General features: G+C 38.6%; 1 protein-coding gene across 1 annotated transcript in view; it reads right to left on the bottom strand.

The window, feature by feature from the left end:
- Positions 1 to 24494, bottom strand: part of AK9 (adenylate kinase 9) — a 123846-nt gene that overhangs the window by 89847 nt on the left and 9505 nt on the right. Inside the window, exons 6-12 of the mRNA XM_070376484.1 lie at positions 23179 to 23231; positions 22987 to 23083; positions 17850 to 17962; positions 14030 to 14218; positions 10802 to 10930; positions 6154 to 6228; positions 784 to 882 (exon numbers count right to left, since the gene is read on the bottom strand). Coding sequence (XP_070232585.1) covers positions 784 to 882; positions 6154 to 6228; positions 10802 to 10930; positions 14030 to 14218; positions 17850 to 17962; positions 22987 to 23083; positions 23179 to 23231 — 755 coding nt within the window. The remainder of the gene's footprint in view (positions 1 to 783; positions 883 to 6153; positions 6229 to 10801; positions 10931 to 14029; positions 14219 to 17849; positions 17963 to 22986; positions 23084 to 23178; positions 23232 to 24494) is intronic.

Raw genomic sequence — 24494 nt, 5'->3', positions numbered from 1 at the left:
TGCCATCGTCCTTTCCCTGACGCCGAGACCCCGGGGTCTGCAGGCTGAAAGAACCTCCAGGTTTTCTGAATACTTTAAAATTTTCCTTCAATGATGACCTAGAAGAAGAGGCTCAGTACAGAGCCTCTGTGTGCATCAGGCCCACCTTTCCTCCTCTTCAGTATCAATTCGTGTTACCTATTCCCAGCTATGTTCACCCATTAAAATGTAGGGATTACACAGTACAGGAAAACAAAATGATCTCTATCCTTAAAGATCATTTTATTTGAATTATAATACCTACTTATGATTCTGGCATTAGTTGTTTAATTCCTATTTTTTTAAAAAGGCGAATCTAAACTTCCCAGAATAGATTAAGTCCTCCAGCTAAAAAGTCCTGGTGGCTCTTTTAGCACTTGGCAATTTATAAGTTGAGGACCGTCACATCCACATTACGTCACTTTAGTAGTTATTTTAAAAACTGGTTGAATGATGGAGGGAATGAACGAATATTTAGAGAATTGAGGGCTGTTATGTCTTCGGTGTTGCAATTTTTTAAAACTAAACTTGGGTTTCTTTATTTCTTATTATACTTATGAAATTGTTCTGATTTATTGTCTTTCTTTGTTTCAAAACTTTTGTTTAGTGTTTACAAGGATATTGTGCCAATATTATAGCTTCTGAAAAATCAAATCTATTTTTATAAAAGGTATTCTGAGATCCTTTTAAACCTTGAAAGGATACAAATTAAGGGTGCAACATAGAGGGGAAGGGTAGACTTTCAAACAGTTAAAGGTAACTTACATTTTCCATTGTGTCATTAATATCTTCCTCTGTACTCTGAAGTTTGGTTATAACAGCTGCTCTTTTTAGGTTTAGATATTTAAGTCGATCCATAACCGTCTAAATTTAAAGGATAAGTCTTTTTAATACATTGGCATTTGAACATTTCAAATATTTTGAAAAAGTCATGTGCTCATGAGCAGAATATTTACTTGTTCTTCCTGGCTTCTGGTAGATTGCTGGCAATTTTTAGTGTTGCTTGGCTTGTAGTTGCATCACTCCAATCTCTGCCTCTATTGTGAGCCATTTTCTCCCTGCATTCATAAATCTCTTAAAAGGATGCCAGCCACATTGGATTAGGGCCCATCCTAATTCACTGTGGCCTCATCTTAACTTAATTACATCTGAAAAGATCCTATTTCCAAATAAGGTCACACTTATAGGTATTGAAGTTTAGCTCCTCAATATTATCTTTTTTGGGGGAAACAATTCAATCCACTAGAGTCTGCCCTTTGGTCCTCAAATAGTCATGCCCTTTGAGGTCTAACACTGTGGGAGGTCTTCAGGCAGAGGGAAGAAGGCAGCCATGTAAAGATGGAAGCAGATGTTAGCATTAGCTACCACAAGCCAAGTGGTGCCTGGTGTTACCAGAAGCTGCAAGAGGCAACGATGGATCCCCACTTAGAGGCTTTGAATGGAGTGAAGCTCTGCCAACACCTCGATATTAGACTTCTAGCCTCTAGAACTGTAATAAATATCTATCATTGTAAAATACCTAGTTTGTGGTACTTTGTTATGGAAGCACTAAGAAACTAATATACTATGTAGAAGACTATGAAACAGAGTCTGAGATGAGAGATGGTAAGATAGACAAGGTCCTGATGGAGTATTGCAATCTATGGTAGACTGTATTATTTGTTCACAATCCATTCTTTCCTCCTTTCCCTTGTTAATGCCCTAGTTTATGTGAGAATACTTAGTTCATTGGTATTGAGCTTCTCCATGTAACTTGTTCTGGCCAATGAACTGTAGGCAGAAGTACCAGGGTGCCAGTGCCAGCTGGGGCCTTAACAATCTTGGTGAATTTCAACCAGGCCTGGTGGAATTTCTGCCCTTTCCCTTGAGGAAAGTATCTCCCAGGTTGTAAAAAGTAGTCAAATTCTGAATGTATTTTGAAGAAGAAAAAGCCTGCTGTGTATGCTGACAGGTTGGTTGTTGGATGTGAGAAAAAGAGCGGCTGGAAGGACGGATGTGGCATTTACTGAGAGGGGAAATCTCTGGGAGGACTGTCTTTGGGGCAAGGTGATGGTGATGGTGGACCAGAATTTTTTGAAAATACTTTATTTATGTATTTGGCTGTGCTGGGTCTTAGTTGTGGCACGTGGGATCTTCAGTCTTCCTTGCAGCATGTGGGATCTTTAGTTCCTGAATTCGAACTCCTAGTTGTGGCATGTAGGATCTAGTTCCCTGGTCAGTTCAGTTCAGTCACTCAGTTGTGTCCGACTCTTTGTGACCCCGTGAACTGCAGCACTCCAGGCCTCCCTGTCCATCACCAACTCCCGGAGATCACCCAAACTCATGTCCATTGAGTTGGTGGTGCCATCCAACCATTTCATCATATGTCGTTCCCTTCTCCTCCTGCCCTCAATTTTTCCCAGCATCAGGGTCTTTTCCAATGAGTCAGCTCTTCTCATCAGGTGGCCAAAGTATTGGAGTTTCAGCCTCAACATTAGTCCTTCCAATGAACACCCAGGACTGATCTCCTTTAGGATGGACTGGTTGGATCTCCTTGCAGTCCAAGGGACTCTCAAGAGTCTTCTCCAACACCACAGTTCAAAAGCATCAATTCTTCAGCACTCAGCTTTCTTTATAGTCCAACTGTCACATCTGACTACTGGAAAAACCATAGCCTTGACTAGACAGACCTTTGTTGACAAAATAATGTTTCTGCTTTTTAATATGCTGTCTAGGTTGGTCACAACTTTCCTTCCAAGGAGTAAGCATCTTTTAATTTCATGGCTGTAATTAAATCATCTGCAGTGATTTTGGAGCCCCAAAAAATAAAGTCAGCTACTGTTCCACTGTTTCCCCATCTATTTGCCATGAAGTGATGGGACCAGATGCAATGACCTTAGTTTTCTGAATGCTGAGCTTTAAGCCAATTTTTTCACTCTCCTCTTTCACTTTCATCAAGAGGCTCTTTAGTTCTTCTTCATTTTCTGCCATAAGGGTGGTGTCCTCTGCATATCTGAGGTTATTGATATTTCTCCCAGCAATCTTGATTCCAGCTTGTGCTTCTTCCAGCCCAGCGTTTCTCATGATGTACTCTGCATATAAGTTAAATGAGCAGGGTGACAATATACAGCCTTGACATACACTTTCCCCAATTTGGAACCAGTCTGTAATTTCACGTCTGGTTCTAACTGTTGCTTCTTGACTTGCATACAGATTTCTCAGGAGGCAGGTAAAGTGGTCTGGTATTCCCATCTTTCAGAATTTTCCACAGTTTGTTGTGATCTACACAGTCAAAGGCTTTAGTGTAGTCAATGAACCAGAATTACATGTTCTTCTGGAATTCTCTTGGTTTTTTCTATGATCCCATGGATGGTTGCAATTTGATCTCTGGTTCCTCTGCCTTTTCTAAATCTAGCTTGTACAAATGGAAGTTCTCAGTTCACATACTGTTGAAGTCTAGCCTGAAGGATTTTGAGCATGACATTGTTAGCATGTGAAATGAGTGCAACTATGTGGTAGTTTGAACATTCTTTGGCATTGCCCTTCTTTGGGATTGGAATGAAAACTGACTTTTTCCAGTCCTTTGGCCACTGCTGAGTTTTCCAAATTTGCTGGCATATTGAGTGTGGCACTTTAACAGCATTATCTTTTGGGATTTGAAATAGTTCAACTGGAATTCCATCACCTCTACTAGCTTTGTTTGTAGTGATGCTTCCTAAGGTCCACTTGACTTTGCACTCCAGGATGTCTGGCTCTAAGTAAGTGATCACACCATTGTGGTTATCCAGGTGACCAAGATCTTTTTTTGTACAGTTCTTCTGTGTATTCTTGCCACCTCTTCTTAATATCTTCTGCTTCTGTTAAGTCCATACCTTTTCTGTCCTTTATTGTACACATCTTTGCATAAAATATTCCCTTGGTATCTTCAATTTTCTTGAAGATATATCTAGTCTTTCACATCCTACTGTTTTCCTCTCTCTCTTTGCATTGTTCAGTTAGGAAGGCTTTATCTCTTTGCTATTCTTTGGAACTCTGCATTCAGATGGGTATCTCTCTCCTTTTCTTCTTTGCCTTTCGCTTCTCTTCTTAGATATTTGTAAGGCCTCCTCAGACAACCATTTTGTCTTTTTGCATTTCTTTTTCTTGGGAAGTTTTGGATCACTGCCTCCTGTACAATGTTATGAACCTCCATCCATAGTTCTTCAGGCACTCTATCAGATCTAATCCCTTGAATCTATTTGCCACTTCCACTGTATAATCATAAGGGATTTGATTTAAATCATACCTGAATGGCCTAGTGTTTTTCCCTACTGTCTTCAATATAAGTCTGACTTTTGCAATAAGGAGTTCATGATCTGAGCCACAGTCAGCTCCTGGTCTTATTTTTGCTGACTGTATAGAGCTTCTCCATTTTCAGCTGCAAAGAGTATAGTCAACCTGATTTTGGTATTGACCATCTGTTGATGTCCATGTGTAGAGTCATCTCTTGTGTTGTTGGGAGAAGATGTTTGCTATGACCAGTGAGTTCTCTTGGCAAAACTCTGTTAGCTTTTGTCCTGCTTCATTTTGTATTCCAAAGCTAAACTTAGCTGCTACTCCAGGTATCTCTTGACTTCCTACTTTTGGATTCCGGTCCCCAGTGATGAAAAGGATATCTTTTTTGGTATTAGTCCTGCTGCTGCTGCTAAGTCACTTCAGTGGTGTCCAACTCTGTGCGACCCCAGAGACAGCAGCCCACCAGATTCCCCCATCCCTGGATTCTCCAGGCAAGAACACTGGAGTGGGTTGCCATTTCCTTCTCCAATGCATGAAAGTGAAAAGTGAAAGTGAAGTCACTCAGTCGTGTCCGACTCTGTGCGACCCCATGGACTGTAGCCCACCAGGCTCCTCCACCCATGGTATTTTCCAGGCAAGAGTACTGGAGTGGGGTGCCGTTGCCTTCTCTGGTGTTAGTCCTAGAAGATCTTAAATGTCTTCATAGAACTGTTCAACTTCAGCTTCTTCAGCATTAGTGGTTGGAGCATAGATTTGGATTACTGTGATACTGAATGGTTTGCCTTGGAAACAAACTGAGATCATTCTGCCATTTTTGAGATTGCGTCCAAGTACTGCATTTCAGACTCTTTTGTTGACTGTGAGGGCTATTCCATTTCTTCTAAGGGATTCTTGCCCACATCAGTAGATTTAATGGTCATCTGAATTAAATTCGCCCATTCCCATCCATTCCCATCCCGACACAACTGAGCGACCAACACATCCATTGTAAGAATATACATTTTATTTATCCATTCATCAGTTGTTAGACATTGGGGTTGTTTCTACCTTCTGGCTATTGTGAATAGTGCTGCTATGAATATTCACATACAGATTTTCATTTAAACACCTGTATTCAGTTATTTTGGGCATATACCTAGGAGTTAAATTGCTGATTCATATGGTAACTCCATATTTAACCTTTTGAGGAACTGCCAAACTTTTTTCCAAAGTGGCCACACCATTTGCAGTCCTACCAACAATGTATGTTGGCCTTTGCTCGTGGCTCAGCAGTGCAGGAGATTGTAATGCAAGAGACTCCAGTTTGATCCCAAGGTTAGAAAGATCCCCTGGAGAAGGAAATGGCAACCCACTCCAGTATTCTTGTCCAGGAAATCCCATGGACAGAGGAGCCTGGCAGGCTACAGTCCATGGAGTTGTAAGAGTTGGACATGATTTAATGGCACTACCACAACAGTGTATGAATGTTCTGATTTTTCTACATCCTCACCAACATTTGTTATTCATTATCTGTTTTTTTTTTTTTTCTTTTAATTTTAGCCATCTTAATGGATTTGAAGTGATATCTCCTTATAGCTTTGGTTTGCATTTCCCTATTACTCATGTTAAGCATTGTATCATGTGTTTATGGCTCTTATCTGCTTTTACTCTTTTTCAAGATACTTTTTGTCACACAGAGGTTTTAAATTCAAATGTAGTTTTGATTTAAATATGGACAGATGAATAAATATCATATCAAATTTTAAGTGTCAAAATGAATTTTTCAAAAATAAATGGTATTCAAAATGTAAATCTATTTCTGATACGAAAATAAGTATCATTCAGTCAATACTTTTTTGATTTTCCAAACTGTGACATATTCTTACTGAGCATTGCACTTACCATGAACAGCTCCTCTGGGGGCTTATTTCCATCTAGCTCAATGAGATACTGGGAATCATGTTCAGCCATTACTTCCTGCAGATAATCAAAAAGAAGCCTTATCATTCAGGATCATTGGCAAAAGTTCAGTCTTCATATACCATGAAGAAATCTTTAATGCTAAATTATTTGCTATATACATGACATACTGGATGTTATTTTCAGTGCTCAGGAGAACTTTTACAAAAGCCTAAACTAGTCATACCATGAATTCTGCTCTTTCTGTTTCTTCTGTTTTTCTCTACAGTGAAGCCAGGCTTTCCCAACAGAGATGTTTGGGGGCATCCATCTCTCTGCATATATTCATAGAATAATTTCTGGCAAACTGCTAGATGAAGAATGGCCTTGGTTTGTTTCACTTTTTATTCCCCTGGCTGTGGGTGATGTTCAGTATCTAGAAATCCATCTCTGTAAACTACTGAACCATAACCTCTGTGCATTTTGTTAGACCTTTCTTTTCCTTAACATTCATGAAAAGTCTTTAACCTTTATCTGCCATATGGTTTGCAAATGTTTTACCTGACTATGATTTATCATTTGACTTTGTTTATGGTATCTTTTGTATTATAAAATATATTTATGATTAAATCTGTTATCATTGTTTCTGGATTTCCTTTCTTCTTTAAATTAGATTTTTCTGTATCTCAAGATTATATTAATATTCTTGTAAATTTTCTTCCATTCGCAGAAAGTAGGGATGGTGGAGAGTTAAGATCCACCTCTACCCTTCCTCAAAGACTCAGATAAGATCCATCTCCATCTTTTTTCATGGTTTCCATAAGACCCTTATTTACCTGCCTCCATAAAACCCTAGCCCCTCTCTTTGATAAAGTCTTCATTAGTGAATATTTTCCCTGTTGCCACAGTCTGAACAAAATCACCTACTTAAATGTCCAGTACATTTTGTCTTCCATAATACTGTGCAAGGTTAGGTTCTAAGTGTTTCTCTACTTCTAGACAGAAGAACCATTATGCCTGCATTGTTTAACCATAAATTTAGTTCAGTCACTCAGTCTTGTCCGACTCTTTGCAACCCCACGGACTGCAGTACATCAGGCCTCCCTGTCCATCACCAACTCCCGGAGTTTCCTCAAACTCATTTCCACTGAGTTGGTGATGCCATCCAAACATCTCATCTTCTGTTGTCCCCTTCTCCTCCTGCCTTCAATCTTTCCCACCATCAGGGTCTTTTCAAATGAGTCAGTTCTTTGCATCAGGTGGCCAAAGTACTGGAGTTTCAACTTTAGCGTCCGTCCTTCCAATGCATATTCAGGACTGATTTCCTTTAGAATGGACTGGTTTGATCTCCTTGCTGTCCAAGGGATTCTCAAGAGCCTTCTCCAACACCACAGTTCAAAAGCATCAATTCTTCGAGTAGAATCCAAGAATCCAACCATAAATTACGATGTTCTAAACAAGGATGTACATCATGCTTTTCTGCATTTCAGATACTTTCCTTAAACTAGATTCTTTTTATCTAATAGTCTTTTTACCTTAAATTAAAAAAAATTTTTTTTTTTTTTTTGCTTTACCACATAGCATGTGGTGTCTTAGTATCCTGACCAGGGATCAAACCCACAACCTCTGCAGTGGAATCTCAAAGTCTTAACCACTAGACCACCAGGGAAGTCCTAAGCTAGGTTCTTCAGAATGAAGTTAGTATACTAAGTCTAAAGGTATGAAGACTCTTAAGGATAAAGACACAAACACCGGGTCAGACCAGTAGTCAAGCTGGGATTTGAAGACAGGCAAGAATGAAGACGTGGCCTTGGATTACTCCTGAAGCAGGATAGAAACCAGACACTGATGCAGTTACTTTGCTCCTGCTTGCTTTCCTCACGTCTTTTAGAGGAACACTGAATTTTGGTGGTCTTGGCCTTCCAAGTGAATCCACATCTCAGCCAGATCAGAGGAGACTAGAATTGTAGGCTCCTGACTTTCAAGGCTCTTCCCGACCTCCCTCCACATATATCAGCACTCTGAAATTACCATACAAGGCAAGCTATACACTAGACTTGAAGTCTAGGTTCTTGGCCTAGAAATTTTTGTCTGAGCAGTCAGTTCTTATCTATGCTTTGCTGCAGGGCCTAGTAATTTTCCACTTCTGTGCTTTTCTCAGGCAAGCTATCTAAAAACCACCATACTAATTTATATTCCTTTCAGCAGGGTATGGAAGTGTTTGCTTTACCATATGTAGTTGCTAGAATTAGGAATTCTTATTCCTTGTCCATCTTTTAAAATTTAATTGGGGAAATATTTCTTTAGCATTTAATTATTATCAGTAAAACTGAATATTTTTCTATAGACTTGTTACTCTTTTGTCATTAATTTTTGTGAATTGTCTGCCCATATTTGTTACCCATTTATTATCTGGAGGGTAAGACCTTACAGGTTTTAGAAAAATCATATATATGATCTTTTTTTCCTACGTTTTAAAAAATTGAAGGATAGTTGATTTACAATGTTGTATTAATTTCTGCTGTATAGCAAAGTGATTGTTATATATGTATATGTATATTATTGATGCTTTTGAACTGTGCATCAGACCCTGATGCTGGGAAAGATTGAGGGCAGGAGGAGAAGGGGACAACAGAGGATGAGATGGCTGGATGGTGTCATCGACTCGATGGCCATGGGTTTGGGTGGACTCCAGGAGTCAGGGGTGGACTCCGGGAGTTAGTGATGGACAGGGAGGCCTGGTGTGCTGCGGTTCATGGGGTCGCAAAGAGTCTGAGACGACTGAGCGACGGAACTGAACTGAACTGATTATGTATATATAGACATACACATTCTTTTTTTTTAATTCTTTTCCATTGTGGTTTATCATAGGATATTGAATATAGTTCCCTGTGCTATATATTAGGACCTTGTTATTTATCCATTCTATATATATTAATGCTAATTTGCATCTGCTAACCCCAAACTTCCAATCCATCCCTCCTCTACCCACTGTCCCTTTGTCAACCATGTCTGTTCTTTATGTCTGTGAGTCTATGACCTTTCAATATATTAAAGCTTTAAATATTTTATCATAGTCGATGTGGATATTTTTCTTTTAAGTAAATTTTTAAAATTATGTCCAGAAATTTACATGTAATGAAATGGAAGCTGTTATTTTTCTTTTGTGACCTCATCATTTGTTCAACTGAACATCTGTCAAGCATTTACCACTCGCCAGACTTTGGGCACTGCACTGAACATTGATGATGCTGGGAGTCCCTATCCTTGAAAAGACTACCTCTGCTTCCCACTCCCAACTCCGTACCCATGAATATAATTTTATAATCTTCTGAATCTGATTTTAATTATGCTGTATTCATACCCAATGCAGCAGCTCAAGGAATATGTAGAATATTTTTGTTGAAGGAGAAAGAATGTTATAGATAGACATGCAAATTACTGTTAAGAAGCTATGTTTAGAGGCCAGGGATAGAAGAGGAAGAAGGGAGGAATCAAAGTCATACATAAGGAAACAAAAATATTGAATCACTGTGCTGCATATCTGAAACTAACACAATACTGTAAATAAATTAAAAAAATAAAACAATTTGGATCTCACTGAGGGGGTGGACAATGGGAATGAAAATGATCCACTTGTCTCTAAAAATATATAAACATTATAAAACACCATGAAACAAATTATTTTAATTTCTCCATCAGATGGGAAGAGGCAGTTTGAGGACTGTTTTTCATTTGTCTTTGTAGTTCTATTGCTTAGCATGGAATCTGGGCAAATACCATATAATAAATGTTTGTTGAATAAATCTCCAACATAAATTGGGCAGAGTCTGCCCTGGATTTTTAACCATAAAAATATGCTTTTCAATAATCATAATTTCAGTAATCATCCTTTTAAAAGGCTAATTCTTTTAATTATAACTTTTCTTTTATAATATATAATAGCCTTATCATATTTACAAATAACCAACTTTGAATAGGATACACAGAGAAACCAGTGTTGGATGGCTTTCTTTAGATTGTAATTTAACTAAATTAACAGTTCCTTTCAGAATAAAAGATGCACCTTAAGTGTACATTTATTTTTATAAACCCATACATTTTGGATTCAAAATGCTTTCACAAAACAATGCCTTAATATGGACTTTCTAATCCCCAACCATACATAAATTTCCCTAATGACTTTGAAAAAGGCAATTCATTTATCACTTTTCAGCAGCACTGTTGCTTTGTAAGAGTAAAATAATGTTGCTCTGTGAAACAGCCTTTGGAATGCAATCTTATTCTGAAAGCATTTTACCAAGCTCAAGAGGAGGAGAATGAAGCAGATAATACACACGGTGAAGAAATATGAAAGCTATTTAACTGGGGATAAAACACAAATAGGGCTTCCCTGGCAGCTGAGCAGTAAAGAATCTGCCTGCAATGCAGGAGATGCAGGTTTGATCCTTGGGTTGGGAAGATCCCCTGGAGGAGGAAATGACAACCCCCTCCACTATTGTTGCCTGGAGAATCCGATGGACAGAGGAGCCTGGTGGGCTACAGTCCATAGGGTCACAAAGAGTTGGATGTAAACCAAAGCAACTTGGCACACGTACACGCAAAACACAAGTATCAACGTTCTTTTTTCAGCAATGTAGCTTTTTCTTACTTCTAAAGGATGAAGAATTATTTCCTTATAAAGGTTAACGATGTGTTCGATATTTTCCAAATAATCCTCAGGTCTCTGAACGAGGTGTTGAAGAACTTCAGCCACTATCTGCATTTCAGCAATAAATGCCTAAATGGAAAAGAAGTTGTGTTGAATATCTTTATGTTAATGATTACTTCATTTGCAAGTCATATCCCTCTCTCCCTATACCTGCATGCCATTTTGGGGTAAGAAGCAGGGAAAAGGAGAGATTGGAAATAGGATTTTTATTTTAGAGAGACTGAACACCCTGAAGGTCTTTTATCAGATGGAATAAAGTTTTAAATTGACTTGGATACTTACTCATTTCTTTTGCCCCCAATGAGTAGGGAAGAGTATGGGAATAACATCAGATTTTTAGAGACAAAATAAAGAAGTTGGATTTTCTCTAAGTACCTGAGCTTGTAGCTCATTCACTCATTGATTCATTCATTTATTAATAGTAAAGCTTAAGTGCCTACCCCATGCCAGACACTGTTCTAGGAGCTTGAAATATGACAGAGAACAAAACTAAGGGCTTAGGGCTTAGACAGCACACATCCCAATTGAGGAAGACAGAGCATAAACAAGTAGACAAATAGATACATCACAGGTTAGGCTGTGGTGATAAGAGCTAAGAAGAAAGATGATGGCAGGGGAGAAGGGATGGAGAGTGATGGGGGAAGGTGGTTATGAAAGGGTTCACAGAAAAAAATGACATTTGTATCATATTTATTTCCCCGTTATTATCATCATATTTGGGCTTCCCAGGTGGTGCTAGTGGTACAGAACCCACTTGCCAATGCAGGAGACTGAGATGCAGGTTCAATCCCTGGGTTAGGAAGATCCCCAGGAGGAGGAAATGGCAATTCACTCTAGTATTCTTTCCTGGAGAATCCCATGGACAGAGGAGCCTGGTGGGCTACAGTCCATAAGGTTGCAAAGGGTCAGACATGACTGAAGCCACTTGGCACGCATGCACATATTTATTATACTAATTATGATGGTATGCTTTATTCATGTTAAAATGACACATTTTTATTCATATTTACTATGAGTTTACTTGAAATATTTACCTAGAATAGTTGCTGGTTATTTATCTAATGCCTTATTTGCACAGGGAAGATTATTTTATATTTTTAAATGGGCATTCTTATATTAATAGGTTTTTAAAATTGAGCTATAATTGACATGTAACATTACATTAGTTTCAGGTGTACAATAGAATGATTCAATACAGTTGCTCTTTGGGCAATGTGAGTCTGAACTGTGTGGATCCACTGATCGGATATTTTTCAATAGTAAATACATAATGTTACATGATCTGTGGTTGGTAGGATGCAGAACCGTGGATATACAAGGCTGACTGTAAAGTTAACTTGGATTTTCAACTGCACAAAGGGTCAGTGCCCCAACTCTGGAGATATTTAAGGATCAACTGGATTTGTACTTATTGTGAAATGATCATAATAAATCTAATTAACATCCATCATCATACATGCATGCGTGCATGCTAAGTCGCTTCAGTTGTGTCTGACTCTTTGCAACCCTACGGACTGTAGCCTCCCAGGGTCCTTTGTCCATGGGATTCCAGGCAAGAATCCTGGAGTGGGTTGCCATTGCCTTCTCCAGGGGATCTTCCTGACCCAGGGATTGAACCCAGGTCTTCCACATTACAGGCAGATTCTTCATTGTCTGAGCCACCAGGGAAGCCCTTCATCATACATAGTTATAGTGTTTAACTATGAAGTTAACATAACCCCTTAAAAGTTCTGCTCCTAAATGAAAGATCTTTTCATTTAAGATCTGCTCTTAAATGAAAGAACAAATGTCAAAAATTCATTTAACCCATTAGTGAGGAAATCAGCAGGATGACAGAACTGAAGTGTATATAATCACTGAAATCAGAGTGCAAAGTTTGATGTCCTGCTTGACATCCTTCAGGGAAATAAAACTGTTGCCTTTGGGGTTTATCTTTTCTACTAGAGAAATGATTTGCAATGTATCCTTTTCTACATTAATGTCAGATTTAACTGAGTCTAGGCCCTAATAGAAATAGTATTTATTCATGATAATTTATAAGTTATAGAAACTATTTAAAATTATTAAACATTATAAATAAGTAAATCTATAATAGAAATCACAGGTATATTTCAATAGAGCAAGGACTGGCAAGTTATGACCTGTCTCACTCACCCCAGTGGGCTAAATCCAGCCCATTAGCTATTAACAAACTTCCTGAGTGAGTGAAAGTCACTCAGTCATGTCAGATTCTTTGCGACCCCATGACTATACAGTCCATGAAATTCTCTAGGCCAGAATACTGGAGTGGGTAGCCTTTCCCTTCTCCAGGGGAATCTTCTCAATCCAGGTCTCCTGCATTGCAGGCGGATTCTTTACCAGCTAAACAGAAGGGATGCCCAAGAATACTGGAATGGGTAACCTATCCCTTCTCCAGTGGATCTTCCTAACTCTTAGTATCAAATTTTCCTCATTAAGTCTGGTATAAGATTCTTTTGAGGTCCTGTTGCAATATGCTTACTAGTATTGACTTTAGGATTGTTATTATACGTGAAATTGGGATATAGATTTCTTTTCATGTGCTCTCTTTGTCAGAGTTTGGAATCGAGATTATGTTAACTTCATAAATTGGATTCTACCTGGGCTACCTTCTTCCTCAAATTACATATGTTTTCTGTTGCTCTGACTCTTCACACTAGCTTGCATAGTGCTTGACACATGGCAGGTGACCAGTAACTCTCTGTTGCTATGGAATGAAGCAGATTAGCTGTCAGGATATGGAGGGACTTCCATCCTGACAAGAAGGATGACCTTAAACTTGATGACCTTTACATTCTGATCTAAAGTTCTTGAAAACATGAAATATTTTTTCTGTTTCCTCTAACTAAATCAAACCTTAAGGAAAATATAATTTTCTGTATAGAATATTCATATTCTGTCATTTAATTATAGCAATTTTAAAAAATGAAACCGATATAGCAAGCAAGGTGTTTTTTATTTCTCTTTTTAAAAATTTTAATTTATTTGGCTGCACCAGGTCTTAACTGTGGCATGTGGGATCTAGTTCCCTGATCAGGGATTGAACCCGGCCCCCTCTGCATTGGGAGTGTGGAGTTTTAACCACTGGACCATCAGGGATAGTCCCTATAGCAAATTTTAGAAGTATAGCATCTTGTATACAGATATTACCTCTTCTTCTTCTTGCTCTTCTTCCTCTTCCCCCTCCTCTTCTCCTTTTCCTTCCTTTTGGGCTTCTTTCTTCTTTTTCCTACGATTCTCAATGACTTCAGGATCCCACTGATCTCTTGTGTATATGTATCCTGTGGTACTGTGCTGCCTTTGCCCCGAAATTCTTTGGCATAAATCATAGTCAGGGCACTAAGGAACAAGGTTAATCATTACTCAAAACATTTTGAGTATGCCTTTGCTTCCTGTTCATATATTATACAATACATAAACCCCCAAATTCCTCAAAACCCGGAGCAAATGCAGTACTATAAATGGTATTTTGAATCAGATTTCATCACATGCCAAGAGAGGCATAAGATACAACTTTTATGTTATGGCAACACTTTTCTTTACCCAAAAGTAATATATGAGAAAGTTTCAGAAGCTGTAGAATAAAAGAAAGAGAGAATAACAGTAGAAAGAGCTAGAGAAGTAGAATAGAAAATCTGTTTAGTTAGCAGAGGTATACAGGAGGATTTTGTCAAATTAGTTTGCAAAGGCTGAGAATGGATGAAAATGGTGGGATAGCCACATTATCCCACCAAAAATTATATCACATATTTATAGTATTTACTATGATATCCAGCTCTATGGATGAAGTATTTCATAAAATAGCATCAGTGAATGGGATCTGAAAGGTCATCTGGTTTAGTCTAACCTTATCATTTGCAAATGAGAAAACTGAATCTGGATAGTAAAAAAGGCCAAAACCAAAGTCTATGAGTGATTTTCTCATTTCAAGTGCTTCCATGTGTATAATATTTTACTCAGTTCTTAAACTAACGCTGTCAGAGAAGTAATACAATGTTAGGATTCAAACCATTTTCAGATCGGAGAGGGACTGCTCTGGGCAGCATCAGGTCACAGTGTCATGAGGGGAAACTACAACCCGAGCCCAGGCCTTCTGCTCCATAGCCCACTCTCTGTAACTCATTATTAATGATAAACTAAGGTTTGGGGCTGTAAAGCCTGCTCTGAGTATTTTTTAGGATAAAAACCTCTGGATGACATTCTCTAGTAGCGGTTTTAAAACATTAGAGTGTAACTCTATACAGAGGATTATAAATAAAAGTTTCTGCTTCCCTTGTGATTTATTAAGTTTGGAGTAAGGCTCAGGCATTTTAATGAACATCCTCAGTGATTCTGATGCCAACAGTTTATGCACCACACATTTGAGAAAGGGAGCAAGAAACTTTAGAACTTTTCATGCTAATATTCTGATTGCCTCAGACTACTTCTATATGGAAATGGGATGGGAATTTATTGAGGCAAGACTTTTATTTAGGCTAATTTTTCACACACAAAAGATTTCAACCCATACTGGTAATTAAAAAAAATGCATATTTGCCCTTATTCAGCAACCTAGAATACCCACATTGTGGGTCCTTGGCAAAGACTATTGCCTCTAGCTGTCTCCTCTTTTCGCGTATCAGTTCAGTTCAGTTCAGTCACTCAGTCGTGTCTGACTCTGCGACCCCATGGACTGCAGCACGCCAGGCTTCCCTGTCCATCACCAACTCTTGGAGCTAGCTCAAACTCATGTCCATCGAGTCGGTGATGCCATCCAACCAACTCATCCTCTGTCGTCCCCTTCTTCTCCTGCCTTCAATCTTTCCCAGCATCAGTGTATTTTCCAATGAGTCAGTTCTTCACGTCAGGTGGCCAAAGTATTGGGGTTTCAGCTTCAGCATCAGTTTGTCCAGTGAATATTCAGGACTGATTTCCTTTAGGATTTGATCTGCTTTCAGTCCAAGAGGTTCTCAAGAGTCTTCTCCAACACCAAAGTTCAAAAGCATCAATTTTTTGATGCTCAGCTTTCTTTATAGGCCAATTCTCACATCCATACATGACGACTGGAAAAACCATAGCTTTGACTAGATGGACCTTCTCACATATAGGAAGTGATTTAGCAGTCTTAGGGTGAGGCTGTGCCTCAGAGCAGTCCTCAAACTTCAGCAGCATCAGTGTCAGCTGGAGAACTTTTTCAACACAGACAGCTGGATGCCACCGCCACAGTGTTTGTAGCTCTGGGTTGCTCCCTGAGAATCTGCATTTCTGACGAGCTTCTTGAGTGCTGCTAATGCAGTTGGCTCTAGGAATAAACTCTGAGGACCATTACTGTAGTAGATCACTGGCCTTTAATGCTTTTTTTTTTTTTTAAAGTACAGACTGCTTTAGAATATGGTGATGCCATTAGATTTTGCACGAGGAAAATGCCCATATGCATAAAATTTGCATATAATTTCAGATGGTTCATGGGTGCTTAAGTGTTCTTGGACCCCAAGCTTAGAACTTCTGGTCTAGAAATCCCAGACTCCATTCCCAAATAAGGTCAGACCATCAGAGAAGTGTGTGCTGTACTGAAGTTCTGTTTCACACGAGGTCCTCTGATTACACTCCAGCTACCTATAGGAACTGCCATGGACACCTACCATCACACTTATATCAGTGGGGTTAACGACTTCATTTTCTACACACAGTACAATCCTTATATTAAACCCCTGTTAAGATATATCTCTCATTTAGTTTTTCCTGAGGAATTCCTCATCTTTTCAAGGACAATGTGAATTTTATATAACTGGTCACACGTCCCCTTCTACTTTGGCTCGTCAAACTTAGAACCAAATTCACGACCCAAATTTAGTTAGCATTTGGGGCCTTACTGCCTGTATATCTGTGTGTTCTTATTCCACTAAGTCTTAATTTCCTATACACTCTCTATTTTCCATGGCCTAGACTTTATATTTGGTTTCAGTTAAATCTTTGAGATTTTTTTCTTTTCTCCATTATACACATGTTCACACAGGTAACATTCTGAAAGTCACAAAGGGATGTTGATTGGCCCCTGACCGTGATCTGTGGCTGGGGCTGCAGATGACACCACCCCAGCACTGTATGCCACCTGTCTCTCACAGCTGGCCCAAACACACCACTGAGTCCCTGCACCTGAGCTGAGAACCATCTCATTTATATATTTTGAGTTGTCAAACCCTTTGGGGAACCAGGCAGGGTATTATGAATAGCTATCATTCATTTTATAAACGAGGGATCCTCACCTCACTGCATTCTTACCATAACCCTATGGGCTATCTTTGAATCATCTTTGTGAAGAGGAAATTGAGGCTCCTAAATGTGATTTACCAAGTTCTACAGTTGGTAAAGGAAAGAAATGGGACCAACCTAGAAATGTTATTAACATTCATACATCTGAATCATTTGTTCAGCCTTTCATTTTGTTTAACTGGTAGACTTATTAGGTACCCTTTATTGTGCTAGTTGATGTTTACAGGAGTAAGACATGGTTCCCGCCTCCAAGCAAGGCATGAGTCTAGAAGAAAATGGATGATTATAATATAATGCAGTATTAATAATATGATAGAAAAGAGCAACATGAATGGTTGTCAGACAATATTTAACTTTTCTGTGGTGAGTAAAGGGTGGGGTATAAAGAGAGAGAGAAAGAGCATAGGAATGAGAGTCAGTTAATGTTTGTGTTAATGTGGAGGGGGTGGTCATCAGGGAATATTCTGTAGAGATGATGCCTGAACTGACTTTCAAAGAATGACTATGATTAAGCCTGGTGAAGGGACAAGAAGGTATTTCTTGTGGACAGAGCTACAGAAGCAAAAGAACGGAGATATGAGAAAATACAAGTCAGTCCCTAAAATTGATTCATAGGTTATTTTTCCTTGACTCCTTAAAAAATTAATAACATTCCTTGAATTTAACTACTATCAAAAAGAATGTTTATATACTCTATACTAGAAAAACATATTCTTACCTTAATATTGATTATAATATCAGGTTTCAATTTTAAATTTCTAATTAATTCTATTTGCTGCAGAGTAGTCATGGCATCCTGTGAAAGTGATGGTATTTCAGTGATAATATAGCCTGTAGAGTGAAATATAATTTTAAAAGTTTTATAATATTATAATATCTGAGAGAGTGGATTTATTATTTATAAAAACATCATTTCTTTATTGATGAATACTAATGCTGATCTTAAAATATCTGTTGACACTTAATAGTTAAGGTTATTGCCACATGACATATAACTATGAATAATGTTTTTCTGGCAATAAAACTATTGGGCTAGAGGAGACATCTTTAAAATTCCAAATCAGTTTATTTTAGGCACATGAGGTGCCTAGAGAAGGAAATTCCATGCCAGTGATTCTTTAACTCATCTTAGGAAAACTCATATGATGAGTGGTAAAGGTAAATGGTAGGGGTTGCATGGTATTATTTTTCTTTCTTGAATTAATATTTCATAATATAATAGAATATACATATACAGTTTACATAACTTACAAAAAGTAAAAAAATACCCATTTAACCCTCATACAGTTTAAGAAACAACATTATTAATATGATTTTGGCTTAGTATGTTTATTGGCTTGCATCGCTACCCAAAAACCTACATCTGCTCGTTGAAATTCACCCTTGATACCATTATCATATTGGTTTCCTTAATATATTTATTTAATATGTCACTCTCTTGTTTGAGAAACCTCTCTTTTTTAAAATTTATTTATTTTTTAATTGAAGGATAATCACTTTAGAGAATTTTGTTGTTTTCTGTCAAACCTCAACATGAATCACCCCTTAAACTCCCTCCCTTTTGAACCTCCCTCCCGTCTCCCTCCCCACCCCACTCCTCTAAGTTGATATAGAGCCCCTGTTTGAGTTTCCTGAGCCATACAGCAGAGAAACCTTTCTCTTAATAGAACAGAATAAAGTCTTGACTCTGTCACTGGAAGTTAAAGGCCTTTGACAAATTTTTCTGTTTTATAGAATATTTTTTCCTTGGAGGAGCTGATAAATTATGGTTATTAAGCTTTGATTCTTGGCACACATTTTATAAAAAGTCAGTGGAGTGAGGTTGTCAAGACTGACCAGTGCCTCCTCTGGGACACAATGGCTGGCACACTGCAGTGCCGGGCGCTGCGGTGAAGGTGACTGCATGACTCAGCCCTAGATTGAATTCTATCCTCGCCCAGCTGACCCATCTTGATCAGATAAGTCCAGAGACCAGTCAGTCCCCAGAGATCATGCCCTCCTCCTCTAAGCAACAAGGGATTACACAAGACCTCCCTCCCATCCCCTGTGGTGCCAGCACTGCTCTCCTGTGTATTTCAAGTGGATAACAGAAAGCTGCTTGCCACTCTGTTTGCAGTGCTCTCTAGCACCCTGCCCATTACCACAACCACTGCCACTGCTCAGAGAGCTTCTCAGGCATTCCAAGTGTGACTGTTTGCAGGCATGCCAAACCTTGGGTAGACATGTATATTCGAATGAATTTCCTACTTGGTCTCTTTCCTGGTGGAACCAGCAGAAAGGTGGAACCAGCAGAAATAGAAGGTTGTTTCCATGGGGTCTGGCTCTTAGTGTTCTGCCTCAGTGTTCTGAGCAATGGATCTGGGGGCTTTACCCATTGAGAGATGGCCAGTTATCACTATATCCAGACCCCAGAAATATATTTATGGAAGAATTGTGGCAGAGATAGTTATGTTGCTTGTCTCACCAGAAGATTTAGAGGAATAACTTAGTTCTCTAGATTCAATTCTGGGAAGATCTCAAGGGATACTTCTTAGAGTGGCTGAACCCACCACCAGCTTCTCTAATCCCAGAGATGTGTTGTAAAGATGGAAGCATAGGTGAGGAATCCACCATCCCATCCCACCTTTCCTTGATGCCATTACTAAGCCCTTACACTCCATGCTTTGAAGATGGAGGAATGGTAGACCCCACACCCCTCCTTGCTGGGAAGCTCTGCATATACCATCGCAGGCAAGATAGGCACTCGGCAGGCTAATGCCCAACCTGCGTCACCCCCACCAAGGGACAACTCAGACTGTTCACACCACTGCCCAGGGGAAGCCAACTGGCCCATACCATCACTTTGCCACTGCTTTCTGGCACAGTGGGAAGAAGGTATTCCCACAAAAGATGGCATGCCACTGCTCTTAGGCTGAAGTGTTGAGAGATCCATGGACATCGGGTAGCTTAGCGCCCAGCCAGCCCTGATGGTTATCTCACCTCATGCCAGCCTGACATGAATGGACACACTGGTGCCCAACGACTTACAGTACCATCTACAATACGACACCCCGGGGCAGGGGCTGCCCAGACCAGGGCTGTCCATCAGTCACTTGGGAAAATGATTTTTTCTGGAATATAGAAAGAGAAAGCAGAGAGGGGCTTCTTAGGGTACCCAGGAATTGACTCCTCCTTTTTCTCTTGGGTAAGGATGCAGCTCATGGAATCTGATTTTGGCTCAAGGCCAACACATCATGACAGGCTGTGAATAAAAGGTTTATAACTAATAGATAATGTAAAGTTTTTTTTTTTTTTTAAATAGTGATAGACGCTCCAAGTATAAAAGGGCTCTGGTACAGAAAAACATTGATTGGATCTGGCAGTACTTTACTGTGAAGGGTTCCTGGCATCACATATCCATCTTTGGGATTTTGGAATCATTAATCACCCAGCCTCACTCAGGCCCTAACCCAAGTTAATATCTCTATTTTGAAAGCCCTTCACTTTCAATATCGCTGCTACCATCTACCAGGCTGCTGGATAAGACCAAACATCAGAAAGAATCCTTGCTTAGCAGAGAGTTTCAAACTGTGTTTAGCAAAGTGCTAGGTTCCAAAGAAATTTCTCTGGGGCTGCTGTAGGATGGGTGAGGGGAGGCTGGGTAGAAGGGACTCAACATCCTGCCTTCACTATAGCCTTTAAATGAGCCCAGTTGTGCATGCCTAGACTGAGGCCATGCACTTGCATGCTCATAGTATGGCCCTCAGGCTCAAGAATTATACGAGTGACTTTTCCTCTGCCAGCTCCCAGGACCAGTAGCAGTGTACCAGAAGTCTAGGGGAAAGAGGAATACATTGACAAATAGTCAGTTTCTTCAGCATAAAAAACACAAGATGCTAGACAGAGGTACGGGTAATATATAGATTAAAAGGGAATTGTGACACATGAAGCAATAGAAATATGTGAAACCTGGTTGGTTGGATCCTGCTTCAAACAAACAAACAGACAACAAACTAAAGCCAGCTAGAATAAAAAATATATGAGGTACAGGGTGAAATTTGACCACAGATGGGTTAGTAGATGAATTATTATTAATTTTTAGGTATGATAATGATAATATGATACATTTTAAAGGAATCCTTATCTTTTTGAGATACAAACTAAAATATTTACAGATGATATGATATGGATTAGCTTCAAAGTAAAGTTGGTTGGGGGAGGGGTATAGTCAGAAGTATGAATGAATATGACGGGACAAGAGTTGTCATTGTTGAAGCTGGGTGATAGACACATGGGGGATTTTATACCAGTCTCTCTACTTTAACATTTTCCATAATAAGTTAAAAAGTTTATGAACATTGTGAATGGCAAGCTGAGTAGATTTATTTTTCTAATGTTTCTTTTTTTTCTTTCTCTTTTTGCCAGTACTTACAATTTATGCCATCTTTTTGTGACCTAGTAAGTCACTCTAAATTTTAAGAGGTAAGGTGAAGTAAAGAAAAAACAAAAAGATATTTGCCTATATACCTTTATATATAGTCTTCAGTTTCAATCATTATACTTTTTGAGGTAATTTAATGACCTATTCTGGAATTCTGTGATTGTCTTTTTTACCTTGTTATTCATTTTACTTTCCTCATTCTGAGTGATTTTCCTAAGTTCATTCTCTGTGTTGGAGGAAGGAATGGCAACCCACTCCAGTATTCTTGCCTGGAGAATTCCCACAGACAGAGAAGCCTGGCGGGCTACAGGCCATGGAGTCACAAACAGTCAGACACAACTGGGTGACTAAAGACATTCTCTTTATTACTGATCAGTATATAGTTAAATGGATGGATAGATAAAGTGTATTTATATGAAATAAAAGAGATGATATGTGGATATATTAATATATTTATGTATTAAATACTTCATTCTGTATATATAGATCTTTCTTCATATAGATATAGATGAGATATATATATATATATATCTCATCTACATCTCTGGCCACTGATCAACATCGACTGCAGCTAACTATATATGTATACACACACACACACACATATATATATAGTCTTCAGTGAGAAGTCCGCTGTTGCTATTTCCAATACTGATTTTCATTGTACTGCACTTTATTTGTGCCCCTGTATTCTTAATAGTCACGGCGCCCTCTCTTAATGTACTGAGACAGTACATTAAGCAGATCTCTATATTTTTTTCTCTCATTCAGTAAATCTCTTTCAGGTGGATGATTTTCTCCCAAACATATCTTTATTCTTCTTTCTTCTTTGGCAAATGCCATAGAGTTTGCCCTTTTCCTTTTAGTCATTCTAAACTTAAGTAGTCTGTCTTGGGAAAGTAGGTCCAAAGTCCCAGTTCAACATCTGCTGGAGCGCAGAGAGATTTCTCGGGTCCAGAGTCAGAGGGTAGACTGGACAGAGGCTGAAGCCTGCAAGCATCTGGAGCCAGAGGATAAGTTGGTGTCATTCTAGTTCCCATTTCTGTCTTATGAGTGTGGATTAATGCAGAGAAACCTAACCATTGACAGGGCTTAGTAATAAAACTCAGGGCAAATAGGAAAGCAGTTAACAGAGGCTGTCGGCACTGCATGAAGGACCACAGCAGGTTATTGATGCTTTTGCTGGGTAAGATGTTGCTAAAAGAAGGCTGAATCACATAAACTTAAATTTTGAAAACAAATGTAGATTCTGAAGAACAAAAACAAGTAAACAAGCAAATAAAACTATCAGAGTTACTCAGTTGAATTCAGACTCTGGGATTCCTGTGCCAGGGGGAAAAATTAAAGGTGCAACTCCAGGAATTATTTGTGCCTTAGATAAACCATGAGTTTTAAGGTTGCTCTGAGAGCCACTGATGTATAAAAATGAACATACCAAAGTGAGAGACTTCTGAGGAGTTCAGCTTATCCAACATTAACTTTGTGACAAGTTCATCTGGAATGCTTTGGCCACTGATCAGCATTGACTGCAACTAAGAACAAGCATAGATATTGTATATGACTGTACAATGTACATGTGATACACAGCTTTTAAAGAAATCATAACAGTTTCGAAACTTAGATTTACCATAGCTCCCGTTACAGTGTCACTGGCAATCTGTTCTTCCAAAATTGGTAAAGCTAAAATATGAATTCAGAATATTAGCACAAATTGTTCTGAGAATTTTCAAGTAAGAAACATATTTGTGTGTTTTTAACTAGTAACACAGATTGATCTTTGTGTCACTTTAGAGTTTACAAAGCACATTTACACTCAGTATATCATTTAAGCCTATGTAAAGGACAAGGTAGCAGAATGTATTCCATAAACAACTTCTCTCTGACATTCACCCAGCTAAAAGATCCTGGGGAAGCTAACTTCCCAAACACCTTTGCACCTTGCATGCCTGAGCTCTGTGTAGTATACCAGGGAATACGGATGAAATGGGGTTGTATATGACAGTGATTTGGAAATTAGAAAGTATTATGATACTTTTATAACCATGCATAGTTATATATACTGCCCATTAATTTTGCACACTGATTGTATAAAAGGAAATTACACATCCAGAAATGTTTAAAATAGATAAAACTCTGAAATTAATCTAGGAAAAAGGGGTCCTGAGGGTGAAATTCTATAACTTGGTTCCTTTTTAAGATGACATATTTAATCCCATGATGAAAGATATTCTAGGACAGAAATGACAGGGGCATAACCTAGGGGAGGACCCAGGAACCTATGATGTCCCTATCTGCTGTTAATCTATGATAAGTTTGGTGCTTTTTAAGATTTCCTACAAGTGGATTTTATTTTGATAAAGAAAAAGGAGACATTTTTAAAGTTTTGGGTGTGTTTGTGTTATGTGTTAACAAATTGTTCTCCCTCCAAGTTGTACCAGATCACCATTTCACTGACAGCATGTGAAATGCTCATTTGATAACATTCTTACCAACAATGATAGTAGAAACTGTAAAGATTCACTGCCAATCTATTCAGCAAATATGGATCAGATTATTTACATTAGCACTTCTTTGAATAATAACAAAGTTAAACTCTTTTTCGTATATTCGTCCATTTTTATTTCTACTTTTATGAATTATAGATTCATTCTTTTGCTTATTTTTTTAAGGAATAAATGGTTTTATTGATTAAAAGAATATGTATGTACAAAGATATAAATCCCTGTCTTATATATCGCAAAGAATGAAAAGCGAATTACAAATGATAAAAAATAAAATTAATCATTGAAGATAATTTAGTCCTGGGAAATCTTCCCATGAGCAGCTGTGAGAGTTTCATCTCTTCTCATCTTTCATAGGGAGATACCCACAACACACATATCCCCATTCGTTCTAAATTATGCAATTAGAGAACTGGAGGCAGTAGAATGGAGTCAAAGATGT

This window comes from Bos mutus, chromosome 9 (assembly GCF_027580195.1).
Source record: "Bos mutus isolate GX-2022 chromosome 9, NWIPB_WYAK_1.1, whole genome shotgun sequence".
In the NCBI taxonomy this organism is placed as follows: Eukaryota; Metazoa; Chordata; class Mammalia; order Artiodactyla; family Bovidae; genus Bos; species Bos mutus.
Note: the sequence above shows the minus strand (reverse complement) of the source record. Positions and strands in the feature narration are given on the sequence as shown.